The sequence below is a fragment of the Chlorocebus sabaeus genome, chromosome 15 (genome assembly GCF_047675955.1).
Source record: "Chlorocebus sabaeus isolate Y175 chromosome 15, mChlSab1.0.hap1, whole genome shotgun sequence".
Taxonomy (NCBI): Eukaryota; Metazoa; Chordata; class Mammalia; order Primates; family Cercopithecidae; genus Chlorocebus; species Chlorocebus sabaeus.
Window position 1 is genome coordinate 441,051 of NC_132918.1, and position 26,450 is coordinate 467,500.

Genomic DNA, 26,450 nt, shown 5'->3' on the forward strand with positions numbered 1-26,450 from the left:
CACAGCCGGCTAATTGTTTACATTTCTTGTAGGGACAGGGTCTTGCTATATTGCCCAGCATGGTTTCAAACTCCTGAGAAGTATCGACTCAGTCTCACCCCCAGAATCTCGGCAGAGCAGCCTAAACATAAGCCATCAAGTAGTAAGTAACCCAACAAGCACAAATGTCAAAATCACTGTCAACAAATATTAGAGGCCTCCCAAAGCACTGGGATTACAGGTGTGAGGCCACCACGCCTAGCTCCATTCTGCTTTCTTTATAAACTTTTGACCCAGCACAGGTGACACCAACTCAAGTGGCCAATTCATTCATGACACTTACCTCATTAAACTGGAAGTATCTGACCCCCTGAAATCCTATAGCATTTGTGGAACCTCTCTCCTAGCACCCGATTCTTCTATCTCAGAGTGCTTTCCATAAGTAACTCTGCCATACCAGAACATCAGCTCCTGAAGGACAGGGACCATACCCATGTGTCTTTAGCACCCCCACCGGAAACTTGGTAAGGGCCCCTGAATAGTAGAGCTGCTCACCATCTGAACAACTCCAGAGTGTCCACTGAGTATATGCTGCAGGTGCTGTGGTCTGAGCACTGGATGAGGAGGTAGCCATGCCCTGCCCTGCCTTCCCCGTGCAGTCTGATGTTAAGGATGACGTGGTTTCTGGTGATGTCTTCCTTATACTCCTCACCCAAAGCCTAGATCCAAGGGGTGCCTGACCATACCACTGTTTTGATAACTTAATCCTTATTGCTTATTTGGGTCGCTGAGAGTATCCCATCTAACTGGAAATGATCTGCCCACAGCAACATAGCTGTTAAGCAGCAGAGCCCACCCCAGAACCTAGCTTTCTTGACCCTCTGTGGAAAGATTTTTCCATCAGTTTCTTTGACTCAAAGTCCACGGTACAATTCTGACGGGGATCAAAGTGTGTTAGGTGATGTAAAAGAAAAGCCACCATGGGTGGGACAACAGCACCCTCTCTCTGACAGGAACATCAGAAGACTGGTTTTCAAGGAAGCATGTCATCCTCATGTGAGAGATTTAAATTCCACATATCATCATGGGTGAATCTGACAGCCAGAACAAAGTCCCTGGCAGGAGGTACTCGCCATTGTTGCTCACTCCTGGTAGCCAACAGAGAATCTTCAGAGGAGTAAGCCTCAGTTGATGGGACTCAGTGATTCCTCAACCAGCTGTAGGTTACACATGAGGATGTGAAATTCTAAGTTCTTGTTTCCCCTTCCTTTGATCAAACTGAGCCAAATGCATATATTCAAAACATGTTCTCCTCTGCTGCTCAGAGGACGTTACTGCCACTGCCTATGGCACACACACCTTTCAGATGTCCTCAATGACATTAATTCTTTACACATGCTTGAGCATATGCCCTGTCACTTCTGAGATGGAATTTGACTTTTTTTTGAAACAGAGTCAAAATCAGGTAGGCCATGAGACTAGCAAATACCAACATTTCAGCCCAACATGAAGAGTGACTATGCAATGACAAACCTGGCTTTCTGATGCACCTACCTACCTAGCTTTGGAGGTTAATCCAAAAGATCACAGGTACCTTGAAGAATATTTTGGAAATAAGTCTGTTAAGGTGCCTCATTTTAAGACAAAAGTCATCCGAATATAAATATAGGGTATTTTATTTATCTTGAGCAGTCTCACTAAAAGCCACATCATAAGGTGGTCTGCTCTTTTGGAATCTCAGTCTCAGTTAAGACTGGATGGATGTTCCTACTTTGAGGTGTGGAAGGGCGGACAATAAATTGAGCACACCACAAATATTTTAACAAACAGTTTAAGTAAGTACCTTTTAAGTAAGTACCTCTAACTTTTTATGCAACTATCTGAATATAAAAACTAACCATGGTTTACTTCATTTTCCTCTTCATCCATTGGATTCACATGTGTTCTAGGCCAATATTCCAGGAGTGCTTGGAGTAAAAGTCCTCCTAAATTCACTGCCAAGAAGTTAATTAAAAAGAGATAAAATGGAAAAGAGAGTTAATTGGCTTTAACCTAAAAAGAGAATAAAAATTCTAAGTTTGTACATATTCTGATGTTAAATTCTTAACCCAATGCCAATGATGTCTAAAATTAAGACTTTAGTCATTTTGCCAATTCTGCTAAAATTTTATCTTAGAATGTTTAAAGCAATGATGATATGGAGCAAAGAGATATTCTACATGGTTGCTCAGATATAGCTATTATTTAAAAACAGAAATGAGAATCAGATTCTTTAAAGGGCTATTTCCATATGAAGTTACTAAAATGATTTGTATTCATCAGGTATTTGTACATACCACATTTTTAGGACATAGTCAACAAAATATAGAGAACTTTTATAAAGATAAGTACTTAGCAAAAAACAGCTCATATTCATCTTCTCTTTAGAAGGGAGGGAAAAAATGAAGGACACTTAAACTCACATTTTGGATCTGACCCATCAGGGCTGCTAAAACCGGCATCTTTTGCAGAAACCCAGGCAGCGAAACAGTCACTTTCATCCAAAGTAATAGTTAACATCTATCAAAAGAAAAAACTTAGTGGCATTCTATTTGAATATATTCTCCAAACAAGTCTCTAAACCTTCATTTGTTTGTACTATTTGATTGAAGTGCTAAGTCATAAATTCAGGAACCAAAATGTGTTTTATGTGATTCAATGCAACTACACAATTTAGTTTCCTGGGATACCAAAGACATTCTGTAACTTTTTAATTTTTTTCTTTAATTTTTTTTTTGTTTTTTTAAATTTTGTTTTCTTTTTTATTCCGTTTTGCATTTTGTAAGTTTTAACACAGATTTTTTTTTCTTTTACACTTAAAAACACAGGACTCTGTAACTAATAATAATTATGAGCTATAATGAAAATCTTCAATTATCCCAAATTATACAAGTATCAACTGCTAACTTACCCCTGTTTTTAAGTCTACTGAGAACCAATTTGGTACATATACCATTTTAAATCTTTTCTTAATTTCATCTTCAAAATCCACTTTGCCCAGATCTTCAACTTTACATGCCTACACATCAAAAGAAAGTATAATGATCAATATTAAGTGGTGAATTCACTTGATTCTGACTTTGCTATTCAAAATTTTACACATTTTCACGTGCCTTAACAGTCTAAAATACATTTCAAAAAGAATGTGGTCCTTTTTTTAAATAACAATCTGCTGCTATAAAAATTTTAAATTAAAAAAGCACAAAATATTATTTGGGGAGAAACTGTAATTTAATTGTGCTGATACTGATATAATATACCACCTCATCTTAACAGCAACGTGGCTCTTCCAAGGGTCCCAGTTGTCGGCCATCTTCTCAAAGGCGGACTGCTTATTTTCCCACATCCCATAGCTCCTTGATGCTACATGGAGACAGTTACTCCACCATCTCCATGTAAAAACTTACTTCTCTGGGGCCCATGTCATTCAGAAGCAGTAAACTGCACACCTCTCCTTCACTGCCATCTAGCAACCTGCCACTCTCCCTCATTTACTGGAGACTTGAGCCCTGGGCTTACTGTCTCACAGTCCATCTCAATTAAATCTCTCTTCTACCTTTGACCTTGCCACCTTCCCCATTACCCTCAGCACATGATTCTGACTTCTTTTTCTTAAAACAAAGAAAAGCCTTGACAGAATCCCCTTAACTTTCTCTATCATTCTCCCTGGTGCGAGGAAAACGGTATCCCTTCTGACTGTGCTCCAGTCCCCCTCAGCTCTTGCTTCTTGGGATGACCTTGTATTGTCATCTACCCATGAATGTCTCTACTGGCTTCTCCCTAGGAGCAATGAAACATGCTCAGATTTCTTACATCTGAAAAATACCCAAATACCCAAACAAAACCAAACAAAATCAAAAGCTTCCTTTGGCCCTCTGACTCCTACCTCTTCTTCAGCTTCTGCCTCTTCCTGCCTACCCCTCCAATCAAATTTCTTCAAAGATTATCCAGTCAAATTTTCTGTTTCTTCACCTTCAAATCACTACTCAACGCACTCTATCTGGCTTTTGCCCTTAAGACTCTAACCAGAGGCCACCCTCTTTATTTAAATCCATGTGCATGTCACAGTCACATCTTAAATCAACTCACAGCAGGTTAATGCCACTAACCACAAGCTCCTTCCTGAAATACTCAATTTGTTCTTGAGCTGCCATTGGCTCTTGGTTTTCTTACTCCCCCGCGACTTTTTAAAATCATATACTATTGTGGCCTCCTCTTTTCCCAACATCCCTGAAAAACTGATGACTTAGTTTCTTCTCCGTCTACATATGTCCCTTGGAAACTCTGACATTTCCTATGACATCAACTGTAATCCACAAGCCGATGACTGCTGAGCCTTTTTCTCCAGCCCAGTTCTTTAACTGTGCTTGAGACTGTACAGCTGTCTGCCCACCATACATCTCTGTTCAGATTTCCCACAGAAACTCAAATTCAACATCTTTCTCAGCAGATCCTTTTCTCCTGATAGCCTGTTTTTCATCTCACACTCCCCACATCACTTCTATTCAACAAACTGTCCAGTCAAGCTCCTGATAACCTGTTTTTCATCTCACACTCCCCACATCACTTCTATTCAACAGACTGTCCAGTCAAGAAACCTGGGCTCATTCTTGCTTCTTCCTTTCCTCACACTCCTTTCATTAAAGTGTCACTCCTGTGGCCACGCGCGCTGGCTCACACCTGTAATCTCAGCACTTTGGGAGGCCAGGGCGGGTGGATCATGAGGTCAGGAGATGGAGACCATCCTGGGCAACATGGGGAAACCCTGTCTCTACTGAAAATACAAAAACTAGCCCGATGTGGTGGCGGCGCCTGTGGTCCCAGCTACTCGGGAGGCTGAGGCGGGAGAATGGCTCCAACCAGGGAGTCGGAGGTTGCAGTGAGCCGAGATCGCGCCGCTGCTCTCCAGCCTGGGCAACAGAATGAGACTCCATATAAAAAAAAACAGTTATCACTCTTGTTCACAGGCCTAAATATTTTCCTAATCATACTATTTTTTCCATCTCCCTTGTTCCCACCCTAGTCTAGACAAATATCACCTTTCACCTGTTTTAGTGCAACAGCCTCCTATTACGTACCAGACACTGTGCTTCTCAACATCACCAATAACAGGCACCCCCGACATTTTAGGAATGAAGAAACCATTTTAGAGATGTTCCCTAGCATATTCCCTAGGTCACTTGGTGAGTACTTGGCAGAGCCAAGGTTAGAATGCAGTTCTGTCCAACCCACAAGCCAATGTTCCTAAAAAACTCCTGACGGTCCCACACTGTTCAGCCATGTCTATTTGATAAGTGCTAAGTCATAAATTCAGGAACCAAAATGTGTTTTATGTGATTCAATGCAACTACACAATTTAGTTTCCTGGGATACCAGATCATTTGATATCAAAACTTCAAGGTCTGGATATGGGAAGCTGCTAGGTACACAGAAATGCCTGTCATGATGTGTGCTAGCCCCATCTGAGTAGAAGGACCTCCCATTCAGACAGCAGGACTCTACTCAGGCCTCAGTTAACCAGACCAAGAGTGGGCAACAGACCCATAAACAGAAAACCTGATAGGTCAACTCTCAAAGAGTAGCTGGCCTGATCAGATTCTCTTGGGTATTCTGGAGATAATTACGTCCTGGGCAGCATGAGGTGAAGTCTAGTCACAGGACAGAGTTAGGGACACATTTGTGGTAGAGTATCAAAGTGAAGAATCAAGAATTCCTGCTGCTCAGTTCCTTAGGGCTGTTCTGGATCCTCCCAGTCCCCAAGGGAACTCTCTCTGAAATCAACATGAGTTTCTACCCCGACCCCCAACAGGCATCTCTCTATTGTAAAGAAAAACTAATCAGATTTTTGAAGCTTGCTGCAACTAAACTTTCTACTCAAAGAACTAAAGCCTCTCATTCCGAAGCAGCACTCACCAAACAACTGTTTCGTAATGGACTTCCCACATAGATGTCCCACCAGGAGGAAAAACGGTAGTCAAGTCAAGGTTTCTGTTCACAGACAGGCCCTTTTTCCTAACAAGAAACTTGCCTGTCTTATTCTTTAGATCATTAAGTAAGTGAATCTCTTTTCTTTATAACCAGGAGCTTAACGAAAATACCAGCTCTTTTCAATTCTTCCTTTATAATATGCTCAACATCTGTCTCGCCCTTTATTTTTATTTATTTATTTATTTAACCTTTCCTATGGTGCTCATGTCTCTTCCTTTAGATCTCTAATCATGATGTCTTCCAGCTTTTAGTCTCCCATTACATACACTAACTACTACTGCTCTCAACATGAGATTTTCCTGCTCTAAAATTATCTAAGGTTCTTCTGGGAGTACAAAAGAAAGGCCAACTTTGGGTCCTGCAGCTTAAGACTCTTTGGGAAATAACCTATATGTCATTTTTCAACCTTACACCCCCTATTACTTCCTTATATTTACTCTGGTCTCCAAATAAACAAAACTGCTCACCTTGCCCCAAATAAGCACATACCATCCTTCTTCTGTGCCTCTGCCATTCATTTCCTTTTCCTGAAATGCTCTTCCTCCTACCCCCATTATCCATCTACTAGAAATCTTTAAGTCCTTGTTCAAGTGATTTCTCCACCACAAAGCTCTGACTTCCCTCATCCATAAGCTATCCTGAAATCTGTTCCTTCTTTATCTATAAAGTTTTCCCATTCCACTTGTCCCTCCTACCAAAGGGGATCAAAGTAAAGACTTTTTCATCATTTATGACCCTTAAGCATGGTTCTTTGCACATGACAGTCATTCAATCTAAGAAATATCTGTTGAACAAATGAACAAGTATACCAACAACACTAAGAGACTGGTCAGAATGATAAAAGTAGACTAACTTTTTAATCTGTCTACAAACACTTTAGTGCTATTTGGAATGTGATTGAATAGCTTCATGCATTTCAACTGTCCCATAGGGAGTTATTGTAACACGACCCAGAGTTGTAACTAATGCTCATAGTGATGTCTATAAATCCTAAGAAACAGCCAACCTTATTTTGTGCACTCCAGTGTGTCTCATCTAGGGTGATTTTACACCATTCTTCCTCCCTCCAAACATCTGGCAACATGTGGAGACACCTGTGGTTGCCACACCGCGGGGGAGGGAGGGGTATTACTGGCAACTAGTGGGTAGAGGCTAGAGAGGTTCTAAACATCCTACAATGCATGGAATAGCCCCTACCTGCCCCCTCCCCCCACCAAATAATTATCTGGCTTAAGATGTCAATAGTGACAAGGATGAGACTTTTAAGGTAAGGCAGCATATAAGATTGTCTGCAATACACTAACCAGAGAAAATGATTCCATTTAAACAGTTTATTTACTTAAAAAGATGAACTATGACCTTATCTGATATTCACACAAGAAAGTATACACCACCCCATAAAGTATTACTGCAATTACATTTTAATTTATAATATCACATACAAAAAATAAAAAATAAAGGGGGTACACAATCTAACAACCTATATTTAACCCAAAAAAGATACTCACCTTCAATACGTCCCAATATGCCACATTATTATTGGTATCTTTGGTTAATATATGCCTCTTATCATTAAGAATGTGGCACTGAATAATACTAGCACCCCCTAATGGGAAAAAAAAAACAAAACACACACACAATTGGTAAAACAATCCTCCTACATTTAAATTCACAGTGTGGTAACGATTGTTAACTGGTATGTAACAGGAACACAAACTGTACTAGCTACCAGAAAGGAAAAGGCAAACCAAAAGACTATATGATTATATCTAAAGCAATTCAAGGGCCATAAATTATTTATATCCATTTATAAACATTCAAAGAAAAACTGTCTGATTTTAATAATACATTATGGATTAAAGGGCTCTTCATGTCAAGGGGGTACTAGTGGAAAATTGTTGAGAGACAACAGCTTTATCCACTGGGAAAAGTCAAAATGATGACAGGAAATCTCTGCATTAGTCTCATTTTGCATTAACTTTTGCTTCCCATCTTTTGCTTCCTGAATGAATATTCTAAAGGTTTAACAGCATGAACAAATGAATGTGCCACACAAAATTCTAATCCTAAACTCTGACATTAAACGTACGCTGCTTTTTTGCCATAATCAGCTGCAGCATATAGAATTTGAGGATCATATCTGTCCTTTTCCGCCTCATACCTAAGTACGACATTAAATCCTATATATTTTACAAAGTGGCACTGGTTTTATCATGGCTATTCTCATGTTAGGCAAATAAACTGACTCAAGAAAGTCCACTTTAAAAGTCACTAACAGCATTTTTTAAAATAACTTTTTCTGGCTGGGCGTGGTGGCTCATGCCCATAATCCCAATACTTTGGGAGGCTGAGGCAGGCAGATCATTTGAGGTCAGGAGTTCGAGACTAGCCTGGCCAACAAGATGAAACCCCATCTCTACTAAAAATATACGAAGTAGCTGGGCATGGTGGCTCACACCTGTAATCGCAACTGCTTGGGAGGATGAGGCAAGATAATGGCTTGAACCTGGGAGGCAGGGGTTATAGTGAGCCGAGATCCTGTCACTGCAGTCCAGCCTGGGCGACAGAGCAAGGCTCCATCTCAAAAAAAAAAAAAAAAAAAAAAACGAAAACCAAAAAAAACCCTTTTTTTCTTATATTAAAAATAAACCAATGTATTATCTTTTGTTTACATCAGAATTATATTTAAAGCAAGGTCACTGTCTTCATTTTTGTCAATCTCTAAGTAACTACTGCTAACTTCAATAAAGGGTACAGTACCTTCCATTCTCTTACCTTTAATAACCTGGTCAGGTTGTGTACAAAGAGGTGTTATAGGATTTGTGCAGTCATTGTCATAATCTCCAGAGGCTCTAAAATTATGAATTCCCTTCAAGGTCTAAAATAACAAAATTTATTATTGGATCATTTTACACTCTACAAGCTTTGCCAGCCTGTTTAAAGTGGCAAGAAAAATAAAGTCAAAAAACAAACAAGAAAACCTCAACAACCACTACATCAACCGAAAAATATCTGATCACAATACAATTATCTATCATTGTTTAAAAAGAAACAAATATTAAGAAGGGAATATTGTCTTTGGGAGAGAAAACTATGCACGAAAGTAGGAGTACTCTTCCAGGTAAAATTATGTTGGTCATAAATTGGCATGATGAAATTAACACAAGATAAACAACATTTAAAAAATAAGTACACAGAAAGAACACTTGACCTGCATGTCAACAGGAATAAATGCAAACACTTTCTCTTTTGTAACCTACAGATAGTGTGGTAAGCAAGAAAACTTAAGTCTTTTAATTAAGATTTAAGAATTAACAGTGAGCTTTGGATGACTTCTGTTTATCCTCTATTTCTATCCCTGTTCTTCATGCTATGAGGAAAAAGAAAACTAATTTGAAAGCACGATTTTCTGCTTTCTCTTATGTTTAAACAAATTTGAATCCTGGTGAGTTTCCCTGCCTTGTTGGTACTTGGGCTGCCTATCTTCAAATGTAGCTTCATGAGGTCAGAGGATGTACTAAGACTTACTTGTTTTATCAGGCAACTGTGTCTATTCTAAGGACATGGAACAAGTATCTTGGCTCTGGACAAAGAAGTCAGAATAGTCATTTTGATTATTATCTTAATTTTAGTATGATCTTTAGGATTCTACCTGCATTCACAGGGCTTTCAGGTTTTTGCCCCTGCCCAAAAGCATGCTAGAGTTAGGGCCACACTGAGTATTTGCAACCGGTGTCTACAGGTCTGTGATAACAAAATACATGTTTATAAACCTTTGCCAGGTTAATGGCTCACTTACCCATTTATTTACTGTAGACTTAGTTGTTGCAACCCAAATTGCAGGAGGAGGATCAGCTGATCTATCAAGCTCCATCTGAAAACAAAGCACAAAAATATTGCTTTGTGGAATGTCAACTCTTCTGAACTGCCAGGACTGGATACGTTATTAATATTAACTCCTTCATTCAACAACTGTGTGTGACTATACCTGGACATGTGTGAAAAACTAAGGATAAACAGAAAAATGAGAGTCTTTTTCTTTGCTAAATAAATTCACAGCCCTATAAAAGTGTAATGGGTAATTTCTCACCTAAAACAGTGGCTAATAATTTTAAGTGTGGTCAATTTGAGGGACATGAATGGATACAGTCAAAAGGATAAAGACTTTCCATAATTTTTTCTTTTTGTTACTCCAGTTTTTATGTTCTTTTTTTTAATAACAAAGAAATAAATTTCTTTTTACTTTGAAAATGTCTGAAGTAAAAAACATCCTAACATAGTAAAAGTGAAAATAACCCTTGCCTAAGGATGGGATGCCTGGGAATAGCTTACTGTCTATTCTTCTGTATGTAAAATACTGCACATACAAGAATATGTTTATGTGCATGTATATATTACACAAGTGGAATCACTCTACATTCATCCACTATTCTTCCCACATCAGGAAACTGCAGGTTTGCAGTGGTGGGGACAGGGCAGGACTCCTAGCTAGCAACAATCCTCCTCAGTTAAGATGATATTCCTCATAACATGTAATTATGTTTGTGCCAAATTCTTTCAGTCTTTTCCCCACAGCCAAGATCCCGGCAAGAGATCCAGGCAGCCGTAGAACTCATAATGCAGAGTGTTTCTCCTCCAAGCTTGTCTCCCCATCAGCCTGCTGCCTGTACGCATGTTGTATATGTATGATTATTAATTCAGCTCTGACTCCTTGCTTCTCTAAAGGATTACTGGTTTGGTCCATTAGGATATGCCATCTATTTTAAAGAACTGTACTTGGCCAATTTTGTCTGAGCTCTTAGATGGCAGACATCTTCCCAACCTTCACATTTGACCTTCATTCCTCTTTTCAGTCCTTCCTCCTATACAGCGGTCTGAGGTTTCAGATGTCACTTAGTTTCGCAGAGAATGGGTATCTGCAGTTGTTTCTCATTTTCCTTTTAGGTGATTTCTGAGAAAAGGGAGTAGTAGTATTTTTCTGCCTTCATTTTAAAATTTGGAAACTTCTGGCTGGGTGTGGTGGCTCGTGCCTGTAACCCCAGCACTTTGGGAGGCCAAGGCGGGCAGATCATGAGGTCAGGAGATGGAGACCATCCTGGCTAATATGGTGAAACCCCGTCTCTACTAAAAAAATTAAAAAAAAAAAAGACAAAAAAAAAATTAGCCGGGCGTGGTGGCGGGTGCCTGTAGTCCCAGCTACTTGGGAGGCTGAGGCAGGAGAATGGCCTCCCGGGAGGCGGAGCTTGCAGTGAGCCGAGACTGTGCCACTGCACTCCAGCCTGGGTGACAGAGCGAGGCTCCGTCTCAAAAAAAAAAAAAAAAATTTGGAAACTTCCTCACAGTTGTTTTAATGTGAAATTCTGTGACTATCGGTGAGGCTGAACATGTCGACTGGCCATTTTTCAGTCTAGGCTTCACTTTCAGCAGGTGTCCATATGGATGGCCTCCAAAGACTTTCTCAAGAACCCTTTGACCCACATGACAGATCCTGATGGTCAGGGCTGCTCTGAGGCAGTGGTGGTTTGGAGTATGAAGCAGCCTGCTCCCTCTTCTCTTTAAGGAGAGTACTCTTTCACTTCCTTACTCCTGAGACTATGGACACATTTCCTGACCTTCCTCTGCTTTGTCGTCTGCTCACAGATAACCTTGACTCCTCATAGTTCTCCTCCTAAGGACTGCTCAGGAAAGCCAGGCAAGCTCAGGAGCAAGTATGAGACAATTTTACTACAATCCATCAGTGGGAGAGTCACGCATCACTGATGCACCAAGAAGTCACACTTTCTTCTACAGGTGACTTACAGAACTGTTTAAAAAAAAAAAAAAAAGCAAAACACAAAACTGCCCCAGAGTATCTCATACCGACACTCTTCCATCCAGACAGATGGCTACTCTTCCTTGTCCTGTTAAGTTCTGCTCATAATGGAATATCTTTTTTACAAACCACCCCCCACCGGCAGTTGAGTCATGTTTTAATATAGCTTTTGCTCTATTTGACTAACACACGTAACAACCTTAATTATAAAACTAAAATATTAATATATGATATACCTTAAGAACTGGTGCTTTTTCTTCACAAATTAGCACCCGAATGTCAGGGTTTCTTAGGTCTGTACAATAAATCTTCCTGTCCCTTCCACCAGAATACACATGTGTGAAGGCATCATTGACTTGCAGTGCCCAAACACCTTCGTCATGGACTCGGTATGTTGCTATACATCTCTGCTGGCCAAGGGACCAAAGGCGAATTGTCCCATCAGAACTGCCAGAAAGGCACTACAAACAAAGAAAGGTAAAGTTAGAACTTGCCACAAAGTTCCTGCTTTCTTGTGCTTTGCACCTGACTTCTCCTGAGTCCACACTGTCAAACACGCAACTCTAATAACTGTGTTTCTGCCTCGGATAAAGGCTTGACAACCATGCACCACAGGCTAAAGTGACCTAATTCACTTAATTTGGGGAAAATTACTTATTTTTCCCAAATATGTAATTAGGGTAGTTTTGTTGATCAATTCACTAATCTGTAAGTAAAAGTTTCTTTTCTCCTCATCTCTTTTCCCTAAATAAATAGTTATGGTTGTTTTGTTGATCAATTCACTCATGTAAATATGCCACGTTGTTGGTGGTAATTTTACATTTAGTCTATAGTTGCCAATAGGGAAAATGGATGGAAGAGAAACTGGATGAATGATACCTATTAATTATGCTTAGAGATACTCCAGCAGGAGAAATCACTGAGCAAGAACTGCCTTTGTCCTCTCTTCCTGGCCACTTGTTGATTTCTGGTCAATCCTGTAGACAAGCCCTATTTGCATTATCTACTACTAAGAGACATAGAGTTTGAAAGCAGTGGAAACAAAGGTAGTAGTCTGCACTAGGCCCATGGGTCTCAAAGTGTGGTTCCAGCAGCATCAGTGTCCCCTGGGAACTTGTTAAATTATAAATTATTGGGTCTCATTCAGAACTAACAAGGCAGAAACTCTGTTGGAACCCAGCAATTGGTGCTTTAACAGGCTCTCCAAGCGATTCTGATGTTCACTATGTTTGACAAACACTGCACTAGGCCAGCAAGCTTTTTGAAGCCCTGGGTTACACCGCTGTCTCATGGCTCTGGATTCCTGATGAGGACAGGTCTCTTGGATTCTACTGACAGGAGTCGGAAACAAAATCTTGTCTCAGGCTTACCATTCACTCTTTGTGCTGGACAACTGCCATATGAGGAGCCTCAGGTGAGTTAACGTTGGCAATTCTGACAATTTCTGATGGCTCAAGAGAGTCAACTACATAGAAGCTGCTGGCACACAAATGAGGGCTGAGCACACTTTAAGTGCGGCGGAAAAAGACTGAATTAGACACCCTGCATCCACACTCAGCATGTTACTGTGGTGACTTGAAGAAGAGGATAAATACTTGATTTCCTCGGGAAAAAGAATGGCCCGGAGGAAAAAGCAATTGCTGCCACTGGAGTATGAAGTTAAGTAAGCAAAGAGCTTCAAAGAAGGAAAGACAGTTGTGGTCTTGGAGATTTGGAAGGTGCCCAAATACATGAGGCCTTCAGGAATAAAAATTCACTGGCCCTGCCCCATGACTATAAGGGCCCCTGAGAACTCTAAGCATGTTTAATTAAATGAACACATACTAGGAAACTCCCCCACAAGATGCCAGGAGCATCAGTAGTTTAATAATGTATTCCAGCTAGTTTACAAGGGAACCAAGAAACTAACCAATAAAGAAACTGTCAGTAGTAAGGTTAAAGCAAATCTGCAACATGTGTGAGTGAGAAATGTGGCAATTGGATGGTGTAGGGGCCAAGGAGGGGCTCCCCATTCCAGGAAGAGGTGTTACTCTGAGGTGGCAAACTTTCAGTAAAGCTTTGATCCCTCAGATCCTAGACTATGCATCTACAGAGTAAGGTCTGACAACTTAAAGAAGATAAGGAAAGTAAGATATGATGGGTTAGAAATCCTCGTGGCCTGGGGCAACTTGTAACAGGAAAGGATAAGTCTCAACTAAGGGTGCACAGTTGGAAGCAGATAAGGAAACACAGTTGTATCAACGCTGATATAGAACGCAAAGTAATCTCTGATGGTAGGTAGTATTCTGAGACTACAGAAAAGCAGGCCCCCCAACAAAACAACCACTTTAATAAATATTGTGAAAATGGCCATACTGCCCAAGGTAATTTACAGATTCAATGCCATCCCCATTAAGCTAATAATGACTTTCTTCACAGAATTGGAAAAAACTGCTTTGAAGTTCATATGGAACCAAAAAAGACCCCACATTGCCAAGACAATCCCAAGCCAAAAGAACAAAGCTGGAGGCATCACGCTACCTGACTTCAAACTATACTACAAAGCTACAGTAACCAAAACAGCATGATTCTGGTACCAAAGCAGAGATATAGACCAATGGAACAGAACAGAGCCCTCAGAAATAATACCACACATCTACAACCATCTGATCTTTGACAAACCTGACAAAAACGAGAAATGGGGAAAGGATTCCCTATTTAATAAATGGTGCTGGGAAAACTGGCTAGCCATATGTAGAAAGCTGAAACTGGATCCCTTCCTTACACCTTATACAAAATTAAATCAAGATGGATTAGAGACTTAAATATTAGACCTAAAATCATAAAAACCCTAGAAGAAAATCTAGGTAATACCATTCAGGATGTAGGCATGGGCAAGGACTTCATATCTAAAACACCAAAAGCAACGGCGACAAAAGCCAAAATTGACATATGGGATCTAATTAAAGAGCTTCTGCACAGCAAAAGAAACTATCATCAGAGTGAACAGGCAACCTACAGAATGGGAGAAAATTTTTGCAATCTACTCATCTGACAAAGGGCTAATATCCAGAACCTATAAAGAACTCAATCAAATTTACAAGAAAAAAACAAACATCAAAAAGTGGGCAAAGGATATGAACAGACACTTCTCAAAAGACATTCATACATCATCACTCGCCATCAGAGAAATGGAAATCAAAACACAATGAGATACCATCTCACACCAGTTAGAATGGCAATCATTAAAAAATCAGGAAACAACAGGTGCTAGAGAGGATGTGGAGAAATAGGAACACTTTTACACTGTTGGTGGGACTGTAAACTAGTTCAACCATTGTGGAAAACAGTGTGGTGATTCCTCAAGGATCTAGAACTAGAAATACCATTCGACCCAGCCATCTCATTACTGGGTATATACCCAAAGGATTATAAATCATGCTGCTATAAAGACACATGCACACGTATGTTTATTGCGGCACTATTCACAAAAGCAAAGACTTGGAATCAACTCAAATGTCCATCAGTGACAGACTGGATTAAGAAAATGTGTCACATATACACCATGGAATACTATGCAGCCATAAAAAAGGATAAGTTCGTGTCCTTTGTAGGGACATGGAAGCAGCTGGAAACCATCATTCTCAGCAAACTATTGCAAGAACAGAAAACCAAACACCGCATGCTCTCACTCATAGGTGAGAACTGAACAATGAGATCACTTGGACATAGGAAGGGGATCATCACACACCGGGTCCTATTGTGGGGATGTGGGGAGTGGGGAGGGATAGCATTATGAGATATACCTAATGTAGATGACGAGTTGATGGGTGCAGCACACCAACATGGCACATGTATACATATGTAACAAACCTGCACGTTGTGAACATGTACCCTAGAACTTAAATTTAAAAAAAAAAAAAAAAAGTACAAAAATAGAAAAAAAAACGTATTACGTTGGCCAATTTCTTCGCAGTGTTTGGTAGTATGATTAAAGAATGTCCTGTTTTATAGGAATTCTAGTGCCTGAGATCTTGTAGGAGTTGGAGGAGTCATCAAAACATTTCCACTGCCTCCATCCTTCCACTAGATAAACACAGATAAACATGAAGATGTTCATTATGAGGTAACTCCTGGGACAAGGACAGAATGTCCTTCAATGATTCTGCCAAATCAGATTTAGTGGAATAGAGTCTGTAGCCCTCCCTAATCAGGTGCTCTTTGTTTCTGTCAATGAAGATAGGAAGTACCAGTGTACTGAGGCCAAGTTGCTGCTGACCAGCAGGAGTGTTCCTGGGATGGTCACTAACACACAATCTCAAGTGCCAGCAGAGATCAGCCAAGTAGACGAGGTAAGTTGAGGCAATAAGTGGCCTGATGCTCTGAGACCCTCACACCCGTAAGCTAGGATCAGCAGACTTGTATTACCAAAAGAACCCTGTGAGTGACATACAAGGACATGACTGACTCAAATCAAGATGGCAGGCTGTCCCCAGCTCCTCAAGCAATTAATTGCCTGAGTAAAAGGAATAAAAAGATAGGTGGCTCTGCCCAATCATGTTAGCACCAATCAAAGCAACTGCAATGCTGACCTCTTTACAGGCAGAACTCCCTTAGGGAGAACCTCAAATACATTTGGTAAATAAGAATCTTATTCTACAACAAAAGAATGAGACAACAGGCAGATGTTCATGGGATTCACTGGCCTATAACATACATATCTTACTGCCAGCTCCTGACTTCACAAAGTCACCAGATACCCGACATTATAAGCTCACAGGGCAATTTAGCAGGATGCAATATAAACTTTGGCCCAGTAACTGACAACCACCTCTTCCATATTACAAGAATTCAAGAATCTGTAAGTAGAAGTTTCTTTTTTCCGCACCTCATTTTTCCAAAGTAATTATAGTTTTTTGTTGGTCAATTCATTAATCAGTAAGAGTTTCTTTTTTCCTCACCTCTTTTTCCCAAATAAGCAGTTATTACAGTTTGTTGATCAATTCACTAACGTAAATATGCTAGGTTGTTGGTGGTAATTTTACATTTAGTCCATAGTTGCCAGTAAGGAAAATGGATAGAAGAGAAACTAGATGAAGAATGATACCTATCAAGTATACACTCTGAGACTAATAGGCAGTTTTTAAAGTAGAACCACAATATTGCCTCTGCTTACAATAAATGTAGCTGACTTCAGATGAAGTACATTTCTAACTGTACATGTGATACTTAAATCATGTTTTATAAAAGCACATTCATAATTGCATAGATAGGAAACAAGAGATGGAGTAGACAGGTAGAGCTTTAGAAGGTCTGCCAGGCCCATAGTCCCCTTCTGGAAACCATGGAGATGATATGATCCAGCCCAATCCTGGCAAAGCTAACTAAAGACACATGGGCAACCATCTCAAGTGCAGCCTTGCAGCTACACTGCAAAACAGTGAGGAGCTGACTGCACTGGGCTTCTTATACTCACATGAAAATGACGTCACAAAGGAACTTGAGAGCTCTAGAAAATGCCCTGGCTTACAGTCAAGAAAATACTTACTATTAACACATGTATATACACACAAACACACTCTCACCAACTATATATTATGATTCTCACTTTGCAGATAAGCAAATTAAGGACTAAAGTGAAATCTTATCCTCAAGGTCACACAGTACATCAAGATTCTTCACATTTCCAAAGACCTCCACAGGTATCTTTAAGTCTTTCTTTTCCTGGTTCTGAAAAATGATTTCCTTCCTTAGTTTCCAAACCTTCTGTTCACTTCTGGAGGCAACGGTTTCTGATTAATTTCTAAAGCAATTTCTGACTTAACTTCCACAGGAAAAGAAACCGATGGTGTTTCTCACCTCATCATCTTTCTACTTGCCCTTTTTTAACCCTATCACAATCAATTCCAGTTATCTCTCACTTATCACTGCACTCTGAAAAAAAAAGGCTGAGGGAGTCAAGGGTACATGGTAGATGTATGTCATACCTACAAGATGATGGCTTTTGTTTTTTATTATCTACATTGATGAAATAGTATTTTCCACTGCTACAGAACAGAATTGTGATTTATAATTCACAAATTACGTGGCCAACAGAGCTAATGTATAACATTACCAAAATGCTTTTCTTTGAAATGTTCACCCTGAGCATTATGTTAGAAAACTAAATTTATCAACTATATCTACATAGTCAACTGACAAAATGTGCCCCAAAGTCAGACCCACTGTGAGAAAATTTTCCATTTAACACATTGGCAAAAAGCATTTGATATCAAAGCTTCCTTTTGCTTTACACAGGTAACATTTTTAGTTATTTTAGCCTCTATGCACCGTAAATGCATATACTCATTTGCATTAGAATTATTCTAAGGAAATTCTTTGTTTTGTTTTTAAAAGTGATGCAAATAGAATAGTTTTTAAATGTAGCTTATATGTGCAATTTAGTATTTTAAAATTTTTAAATTAGACCACAATTTATAGTAAGTATGGCTTTCGGTTCAAATCAACCTATGCAATAGTATACAAAGTGCGGAAATTTCTAACAAGGCTATTAGGTAAACACCCAAATGAAACTGCATACTTGCGTGCCATCTCTGTTTAATAGCAATGCCTTCACATTATCCGTGTGCCCTTTAAGCTTCATTAGTTTTGCACATGTTCTTGGATCCCATACCCTTAACACCTGTGAATTTTAATAGAATATTACACAAACTAAATACATCAGTATCAAATTTAGATAACAGACAACTCTCATAAGGCAAATGATAACCACTAAATTCTGAGAAGGCAATACTGCTTCTGCCAATGGACACTGTCTAAGCCTCCCAACCTCAGGGAATTGGGTCTCTCAAACATCAAAAATGCACAGCCTCTTTATCTTGTCACTGTACACACCACAGTTATAGTTTTACCTATTCAAATAAAACCTTTTGTTTAGCACCCACTAGGCAAAACCACTGTCTATATATTTAATAATTACACAGATTAAATTATTTTTGTTTCTTTATTTTCTAATGTTCAAAACACCCTTTAAGCTCCCCCGATCCACGCACAGGGGCTCTTACGCCTGCAATCTCAGCACTCTGGAAGGCTGAGGCAAGTGAATTGCTTGCATTAAGGAATTGGAGACCAGCCTGGGCAACATGGCGAAACCCTGTCTCTATCAAAAATATACAAAAATTAGCCAGATGGGGCAAGGTGTGGCCTGATGAGAGTGATGGTGTGTGCCTGGGGTCCCAGCTACTCAGGAGGTTGAGGTGGAAGGATCGCTAAAGCCTCAGAAGTCCAGGATCATGATGCCACTGCACTTCAACCTGGGTGACAGAGACCCAGTCTCTAAAGAAATAAATATAAAGAAGCTAATCGTAAAATACCTGCTTAAATAATAGGAGACAAGGTATGTGAAAAATAATTTTAAAAAAAGAAAAAAAAAGAAGAAATAAGCTCCTCCTTACCTTTTCAGTGGACCCTGATACAATGATTGTTCCCAGTTGATTCATGGCCAGGCTATAAATGGAATCTTTGTTTCCACTTAAAGAAGAAGCTATTGAGGATAAATGGAACTAAATGTTAACAAGATCATCAGCCATTTAGTAACTAGTCAGCAAAAACTTCAAGTTTAATTATTCAATTTAGAAAATATTATCTTTATAAGTACTCTAAGTAAAAGAAATCTACCTATAATGGAGATAATTCTAAACAGTATTATTATCAAAATTTACATATTTTCTGGATTTGAATATACACAAATGCTCAATAAATACCTGATAAATTGCAGTGCCACTGAAAAGCTATCCACTTAAATGACATATGTTTAAAGCAAAAAATGTGCCATAGATACGAAAAAAAGTTCAATTTCAGTATTTTTCAAACACAAATCAAACCAAAAATACTGTTTCATACACCAAGACAAAAAACAAGGTAATACTTGATTCTAAAAAGAAAACAGTACAATGGAACTCTCATACATTACTTATGTGAAGTATGTGGTACAACCTTTCAGGAAGGAATTCAGACAATATATAGCAAAAATCATGTTCATGCTCTCAGTATCACTGAAGTGAAAAAACTGCATGTGAAACTGTCTATATAGTATGATCCCAATTTTACAAACAAACATATTAAAAAGTTGGAGTAAATGAGTTAATACATGTAGTGTTTAGAAAAATGTCTACTTGTAGCAAGTACTCAATACATGTTAGCCATTATTAGTGTTATTTTTATTATTATATATTAAAAAAAAGTGTGATATCCTCTCTAAACAACTCTAAGCAAGATGTATTTATAGTAGAATCTGTATCCACTAAGCCTGGGCCCTGACGTCGTGACAATCTGCTTCTTTTTTTTGCTTTGTTCCCGTCCATTAGTGTCTCTTTGAGGCAGGCCTTACAGCCAGACTTAAAATCTAATGATGTATCATGACAGCCCCCAACAGGGACCAGCTGATGAATCAGAGATAATGTACAGGTGAAAAATCAAGAACAAGGAAAACAGAATGTTGAGACCTTCACATATTTCCTGGGAAACAAGGCAAAACAACAATCAAGAGATTATAAATACCAGTCTCCCAACTTGCCCTTCTTGGCACATACTATGCTATATTAGTAAAAGTGTATTGTCTATGTCAATGTGAACACTCCACAGAGTCATTATAAAATGGATCTATAACGTAGGGATCCAGAGAGTGCAGGCCCATGTTTTCAATGTAGACTTTCCAGGTCACGCCTCGCCAAAAATGTGCTCCTAACAGTCCCTTCTGAAACTTGGCCTGGAGGACTCTAGTAGGTTGGGCCAAGCATGAAGCTCAATTTCAAATCTAGACTTGTATGAGCCTGACTTGGCAGTCTGAGATCTCTTAGCTGATGAAGCATCCATGCTGTGAACATCTCTGGATTGCCTCTAGAAGCACTCTACCCTTCTGGCTCTTCTGGAATTGGCTCGATTTCTCAGGGCTGCTCTAAAAGGCAGAAAATTGGATAAATTGGCACTGGTAAACTTTTCTTTCTTTCTCTTGGGTACTTTTCATATTGGCTATTAACTCAAAAGCTGTTAATATATATTAACACTTTAGAAAGTCAGAAAACCGCCTACTTTGTCAGATAATCACCACCTCCTTCAATAATACCTGCTGAGTGTATGGATTTGGACCAGGGAATGCTGTGGGAGACACCAAGTAGTCTGACAGTCTTCTCTACGCTGCAGCGACTTACATTTTAGCTGGGGGGCTAAGGCATGCACACGTACAAAAAATAACCAGGTTATACCTGGAGAAGTTACCATTTTCAGACTGCAGTGAGGAACTAGCTCCTTGTTGTTCAATCATACTCTTGGGGGCTAGAACGCTGTAGGTAGAAGCACTCTCAAAACATGAACCACTGTCTTGATGCAAACCTATCAAAAATGTTTTATAAACCATTCTTTATTTATGTTAACTTGGATCACTTTCAAAGAAGTTTCTTTTAAACACCTTACTTGTGACAGTGTTATTTGAGGCAGTCAGTGCTGTTAGAGTATTCACATCCCAAAGGAATATTTGTCTGTCCAACCCAGCAGATGCTACTAGTTCTTTATCCTTGGCATATGCTAAGGCCTTTACGTAATCCTGTAATAGAACAGACATACTATGATCTTTCTGTAGATCAGTAATAAAATGAGCCACACAAAGTACTGAGATCCCAATATTACAGTAAAGACACTGAGAACTGTATTGTTTTACCTTATGTGTCCTTAATGTTGACATGCAAAATCCCTTATGTGCATTCCATACTTTTACTGTCGTGTCAGAAGAAGCAGATATCACTAGAAGAAGCAAAGAATTAACAAACTCCTTAGTAGTATGACTTACAACTTTGAAAACTTATCTTACAACAATGTAACATTATTTCAAACTAACCTGTTCTCTCTCTCACACAAACATACCTAAAAGCTCTTTCTAGAACCTACTGTATATTGCCTCAATTTTTTAAAATCTCAAGACACATGTTCAAAGAAATAAATATATTTTTAAAACAAGCAGTGCAAACATTTTTAATCTTCCAGTTGAAGCCTCAACTAATGTGACTGAGAAAAATTCCTGTATCTCAGACTGCAAAACCAAGGCATGGATCTCACCAAAACAAGAACAAAAAGAGGTATTAATAAGGCTAAAAGAAGAATACATGAGTCTATATACAGTTCAAATCAAGGCAAAACTACCCTTTGGTGTTCAGAATACAGAAGAGCAGTTATCTTGGGGCAAGGGGGAATAACTGAAAGGGTGGCAAAGGGTGGCACACGGAGGCTTCTAGTAATATTCTGTTTCTTGATTTGGGTATTCACTTTCTAAATTGTATTGAACTGCAATCTCGAACTGTGTGTACTTTTCTGTATGTATATTTCAATAAAAAAGCTTATGTAAAAAATGAAAAATACATCAGAAGCCCAATAATAATCCGAAGAAATACTTACATGTTTTCCCGTTACAACAGAGCACAATGTCGTTTACCCAATCCGTATGGTGTTCCATAGATGCTATATATGGATCTTGCTGAAATTAAAAGAAAAATCATAAGAGTTTATATGAGAGAATGAAATATATTACGAATGATAGATATGGTTAAATTCTTCAATTAATGTGACACACTGCTCTAGGCATTAAAACTAACACCTGAATTCTGAGTAGAATCTCACCAAATAGGTGATGCCTCCAGATAACAGATGTAAACAGTTTTGTTTCAGGATAGTTTTACTCTTACTGAAAGCTTAGGTTTCCAGGATAAATACTTCTCTCTTTTTTTTTTTTTTTTGCCTTGTGAAAGTGAAGGCAACAAGCTCTGGACTAAGCACCGTGTGTGACATAAAACCCTCTAAAAAGGGTTCACTAGAAAGGACAGGGCTTGCAGGAATCTGTAGGCTGTGGGGATTTGAATGAGTGGTGGTGAAAGCTCAACAGCAGACAGCAGAGGCAGCAATGAGTCTGATGAGTGTGGTAAGGAGCCTGGTCTGAATGCAGAGGGAGATAAACACTTCTGCTTTCAGCTTCCTACTGTTGGGGTCACCTTCTGAATTAAATGTTTTCCTCATGGTACCTACAGTCCTTCAGAGACAAAATGAAACCCAATGTCTGAGAAAGGACAACCCATGTCACCATTTCAATTAGGTAATTCAAGATTCTACTTCTCTTACCTGGCTTAATAACCGGGAGAGGCCTTTTAAAGAACAGTATTTAGTTACATCCTACACCTAAAACAGGCAAGTTTGAGACACTTTATGGGCAAACAGAACAGCTCTGTACAAGTCTGTTTGACAAATAATGCTATTCAATCTTGTCATAAAAGGAAGACCAGAAAAAAGATGTTTGGGGCAGGACAGGCAGATTTCCAGATTCTTCAGGTTAGTTCTTGTGGGGGTTTTTCTTAACTTGTTTGAAATACTGTGAATTCTCAGAAAGGAGACATTCCAATTCAAATATAAGTACCAAAAAGCATTTCAAAGCCAAACATAGTTTTCTTACTTTTCATGCTTTTGACATTTGGCCACCACTGCTTCCACTGGCAGAATTCAAAGCCTGCCAGACTGAAGTTCTAGGCGCATAAAGTAGTGAGTGGTTCTTTTTCTGAACTGAGCATCAGGTTTGTAAAACTTGCTAAAAAGACACAAACTTTTAAAAATACAAGGTCTAGCACTAGGGTTTTCAAGTTGGGTTGGGTGCTAATTCTCTGTTACTTACTAGCCACTTAACCATGGGTTTCTCTGAGCCCATTTTCCCATCTATGAAAATGGATCTGGCTGGGCGCAGTGGCTCACACCCGCAATCCCAGCACCTTGGGAGACAGAGGCAGGTGGATCACCTGAGTCTAGGAGTTCGAGACCAGCCTGACCAACATGGTGAAACCCTGTTTCTACTAAAATTATAAAAAGTAGCCAGATGTGGTGGCATGTGCCTGTAGTTCCAGCTACTCGGGAGGCTGAGGCAGGAAAATTGCTTGAACCCAGAAAGCAGAGGTTGCAGTGAGCCAAGATTGCGCCACTGCACTCCAGCCTGGGTGACAGACGAGATTCCGTCTCAAAAAAAAAAAAAAAAAAAAAAAAAAGGATCCTAATAGATACCTTGAGGGACATTGAAAATTAAAATCACTTTGGATATGAAAATGCAAAGAACGTCCGACACATACTTAGATCAATAAACGCTCTTCTTTTCTTCCCTCTTTCTTTTTTTCTATGTCATTCACAATATAAGCGTTCTAACAAAATACTAAAAGGGCTCCTTCCCATTTGTCTGAGGATTTATCTTTATATATATTTAAATCCTGTTCCCTGCTTAAGAAAGGGAAACCTTTGAAGGGCAGCAAGTTGTCTTCATAGTTTTAACACCAATTTTATATTATCTTTATTTATTTGGGACAAGGTCTGTTGCCTAAGCTGGAATGCAGTGGTGTGATCGTGGCTCACTGCAGCCTCAACCTCCCATACTCAATCAAGTGATCCTCCCACCTCAGCTTCCCGAGCAGCTGGAACTACAGGTGTGTGCCACCATGCCCAGCTAATTTTTAATTTTTTTTGGCAGAGATGGGGTATTGTCACATTGCCCAGGCTGGTCTCGAACTCCTGGACTCAAGGAATCCTTTCACCTTGGCCTCCCAAATTGTTGGGATTATAGTGAGCCACCGTGCCCAACCTAACCTTATATTATCTAATTAGGCCCTGTGGGGTTTGTGAGGACCCTAATTACTTTTAAATGAGGAAAATAAAATATTTTTAAGATTAATTATAAATGTAAAAGAATGTTCAATCTTTTTTTAGTAAGGTTACCAGAAGGTTTTTGGGGAACATCTTTAAAGCAGAAAAATTAATTGTTGAAAGTAATCCCCCTACTAGCCAAATCACTTTGTTCCTTTGTGGCAAATAACTCTTAAGGCAAACCTAGTTTAGGGAGTCCTTGTCTTAGCTAAAACACTTCTGAAACTTTCCTAGGTATGGTTTTTCTCAGAGACTTACAGAATTCTGGTTGCGATGTATTTATAGCGTGTACCTAATAACTCAGTATTCAGAGAGATTAAATCTGAAACTGTGAAAGAGGTGTTGTATCACACAGTGAAAGCCATTCGCACAAAATTTGCTGGGTACAGATTTTAATCCCTGCATTACCTTGTGCTGATTGACACTCCATATTCTTATGATAGAGTCTCGACCGGCTGTGAAAAGTCTATTTAGTGCTGGATCCAGCTGCAGGGCATTGACTCCATTTCGGTTGTACTTCTCTACTTCATCTCGAATAACATAGGAAACCTGACAAATATGTCAACATATGCTTTTTATAAAGTTAGAAGCCATGCAGTAATAAAATATAGTCTACTAGTGGCCAATCTGAAACAGAAAATCCCATGTTTTGCAATATATACTTTTTCAATCCAATACAAATTTAATTTTTACTCCTTAAAGACTAAAGGGCTGAAGAGAAGGATGCTATCAATGATAGCCTAGTCCAAGATCAGTAAGTTGCTAAACTACTACAACTGCTTCCTAACTGGACTCCTTTCCCACTCTTTAACGCATTTTTCACAAAGCAGCTAGAGTAATTATTTAAAAATGTATCTTAACTCTGCTCAAAAACCTCCAGTTGCTGACTACTAGACTCATGATTGGGTGTAAATCCTTAACATGGTCTCAAGTGCCCTGTTTGTCTTTCTGGCCACTCATCTGTGCTCCAGGTTCTGGTGCACATTGTGCCGCCAGACCATCACACATGCTGGTCCTCTCTGTTTGGAAGCTCTTCCTCCCACCTGTCTGGCTAACTCTCGTTGCAGCCTTTAGGTTTCCATTTAAACAATACTTCCTTTAGAAGGCCTTCCCCGAATTGCCAAGCAAAAGGAGGTTTTGAGCTCCTATGGCATACTAATAACATTTTTCTTCAGGGCATTTTTCCCTACTTTGTTATTGTTGGTGACTTCTGCCTGTTCCTTGTGAAAACAGAGGATCAACTGAAAACAATTACCCCTAAGAAAAAGTCAATAAGCTGGCTGGCAGCCAGAAGTAAAACTTTCTAATGTAATGAAATCACCAGTTAAAAATTAATTTAAGATGGATTAAAGACTTAAACGTTAAGACTTAAAATCATAAAAACCCTAGAAGAAAACCTAGGCAATACCATTCAGGACACAGGCACGGGCAAGGACTTCATCACTAAAACACCAAAGTCAATTACAATAAAAGCCCAAATTGACAAACGGGATCTAATTAAACTAAAGAGCTTTTGCACAGCAAAAGAAACTACCATCAGAGTGAATAGGCAACCTACAGAATGGGAGAAAATTTTTGCAATATACCCTTCTGACAAAGGGCTAATATCCAGAATCTACAAAGAACTTAAACAAATGTACAAGAAAAAAAAAAAAAAACCCATCAAAAAGTGGGCAAAGGATATGAACAGACACTTCTCAAAAGAAGACATTTATGCAGCCAACAGACACATGAAAAAATACTCATCATCACTGGTCATCAAAGAAATGCAAATCAAAACCACAATAAGATACCATCTTATGCCAGTTAGAGTGGCAATCATTAAAAAGTCAAGAAACAACAGATGCTGGAGAGGATGTGGAGAAATAGGAATGTTTTTACACTGTTGGTGGGAGTGTAAAGTAGTTCAACCATTGTGGAAGACAGTGTGGCGATT

General features: G+C 39.2%; 1 protein-coding gene across 2 annotated transcripts in view; it reads right to left on the reverse strand.

The window, feature by feature from the left end:
* Positions 1-26,450, reverse strand: part of WDR48 (WD repeat domain 48) — a 46,803-nt gene that overhangs the window by 9,109 nt on the left and 11,244 nt on the right. Inside the window, exons 2-15 of one of the 2 annotated variants that reach the window (XM_037988438.2) lie at positions 24,923-25,063; positions 22,244-22,322; positions 21,513-21,595; positions 21,269-21,398; positions 21,074-21,187; positions 19,252-19,340; positions 18,378-18,479; positions 12,055-12,279; positions 9,806-9,880; positions 8,782-8,884; positions 7,515-7,612; positions 2,930-3,037; positions 2,442-2,538; positions 1,878-1,973 (exon numbers count right to left, since the gene is read on the reverse strand). In XM_037988438.2, the coding sequence (XP_037844366.2) occupies positions 1,878-1,973; positions 2,442-2,538; positions 2,930-3,037; positions 7,515-7,612; positions 8,782-8,884; positions 9,806-9,880; positions 12,055-12,279; positions 18,378-18,479; positions 19,252-19,340; positions 21,074-21,187; positions 21,269-21,398; positions 21,513-21,595; positions 22,244-22,322; positions 24,923-25,063 (1,540 nt within the window). The remainder of the gene's footprint in view (positions 1-1,877; positions 1,974-2,441; positions 2,539-2,929; positions 3,038-7,514; positions 7,613-8,781; positions 8,885-9,805; positions 9,881-12,054; positions 12,280-18,377; positions 18,480-19,251; positions 19,341-21,073; positions 21,188-21,268; positions 21,399-21,512; positions 21,596-22,243; positions 22,323-24,922; positions 25,064-26,450) is intronic. The other variant, XM_007971728.3, reaches the window with a different exon arrangement.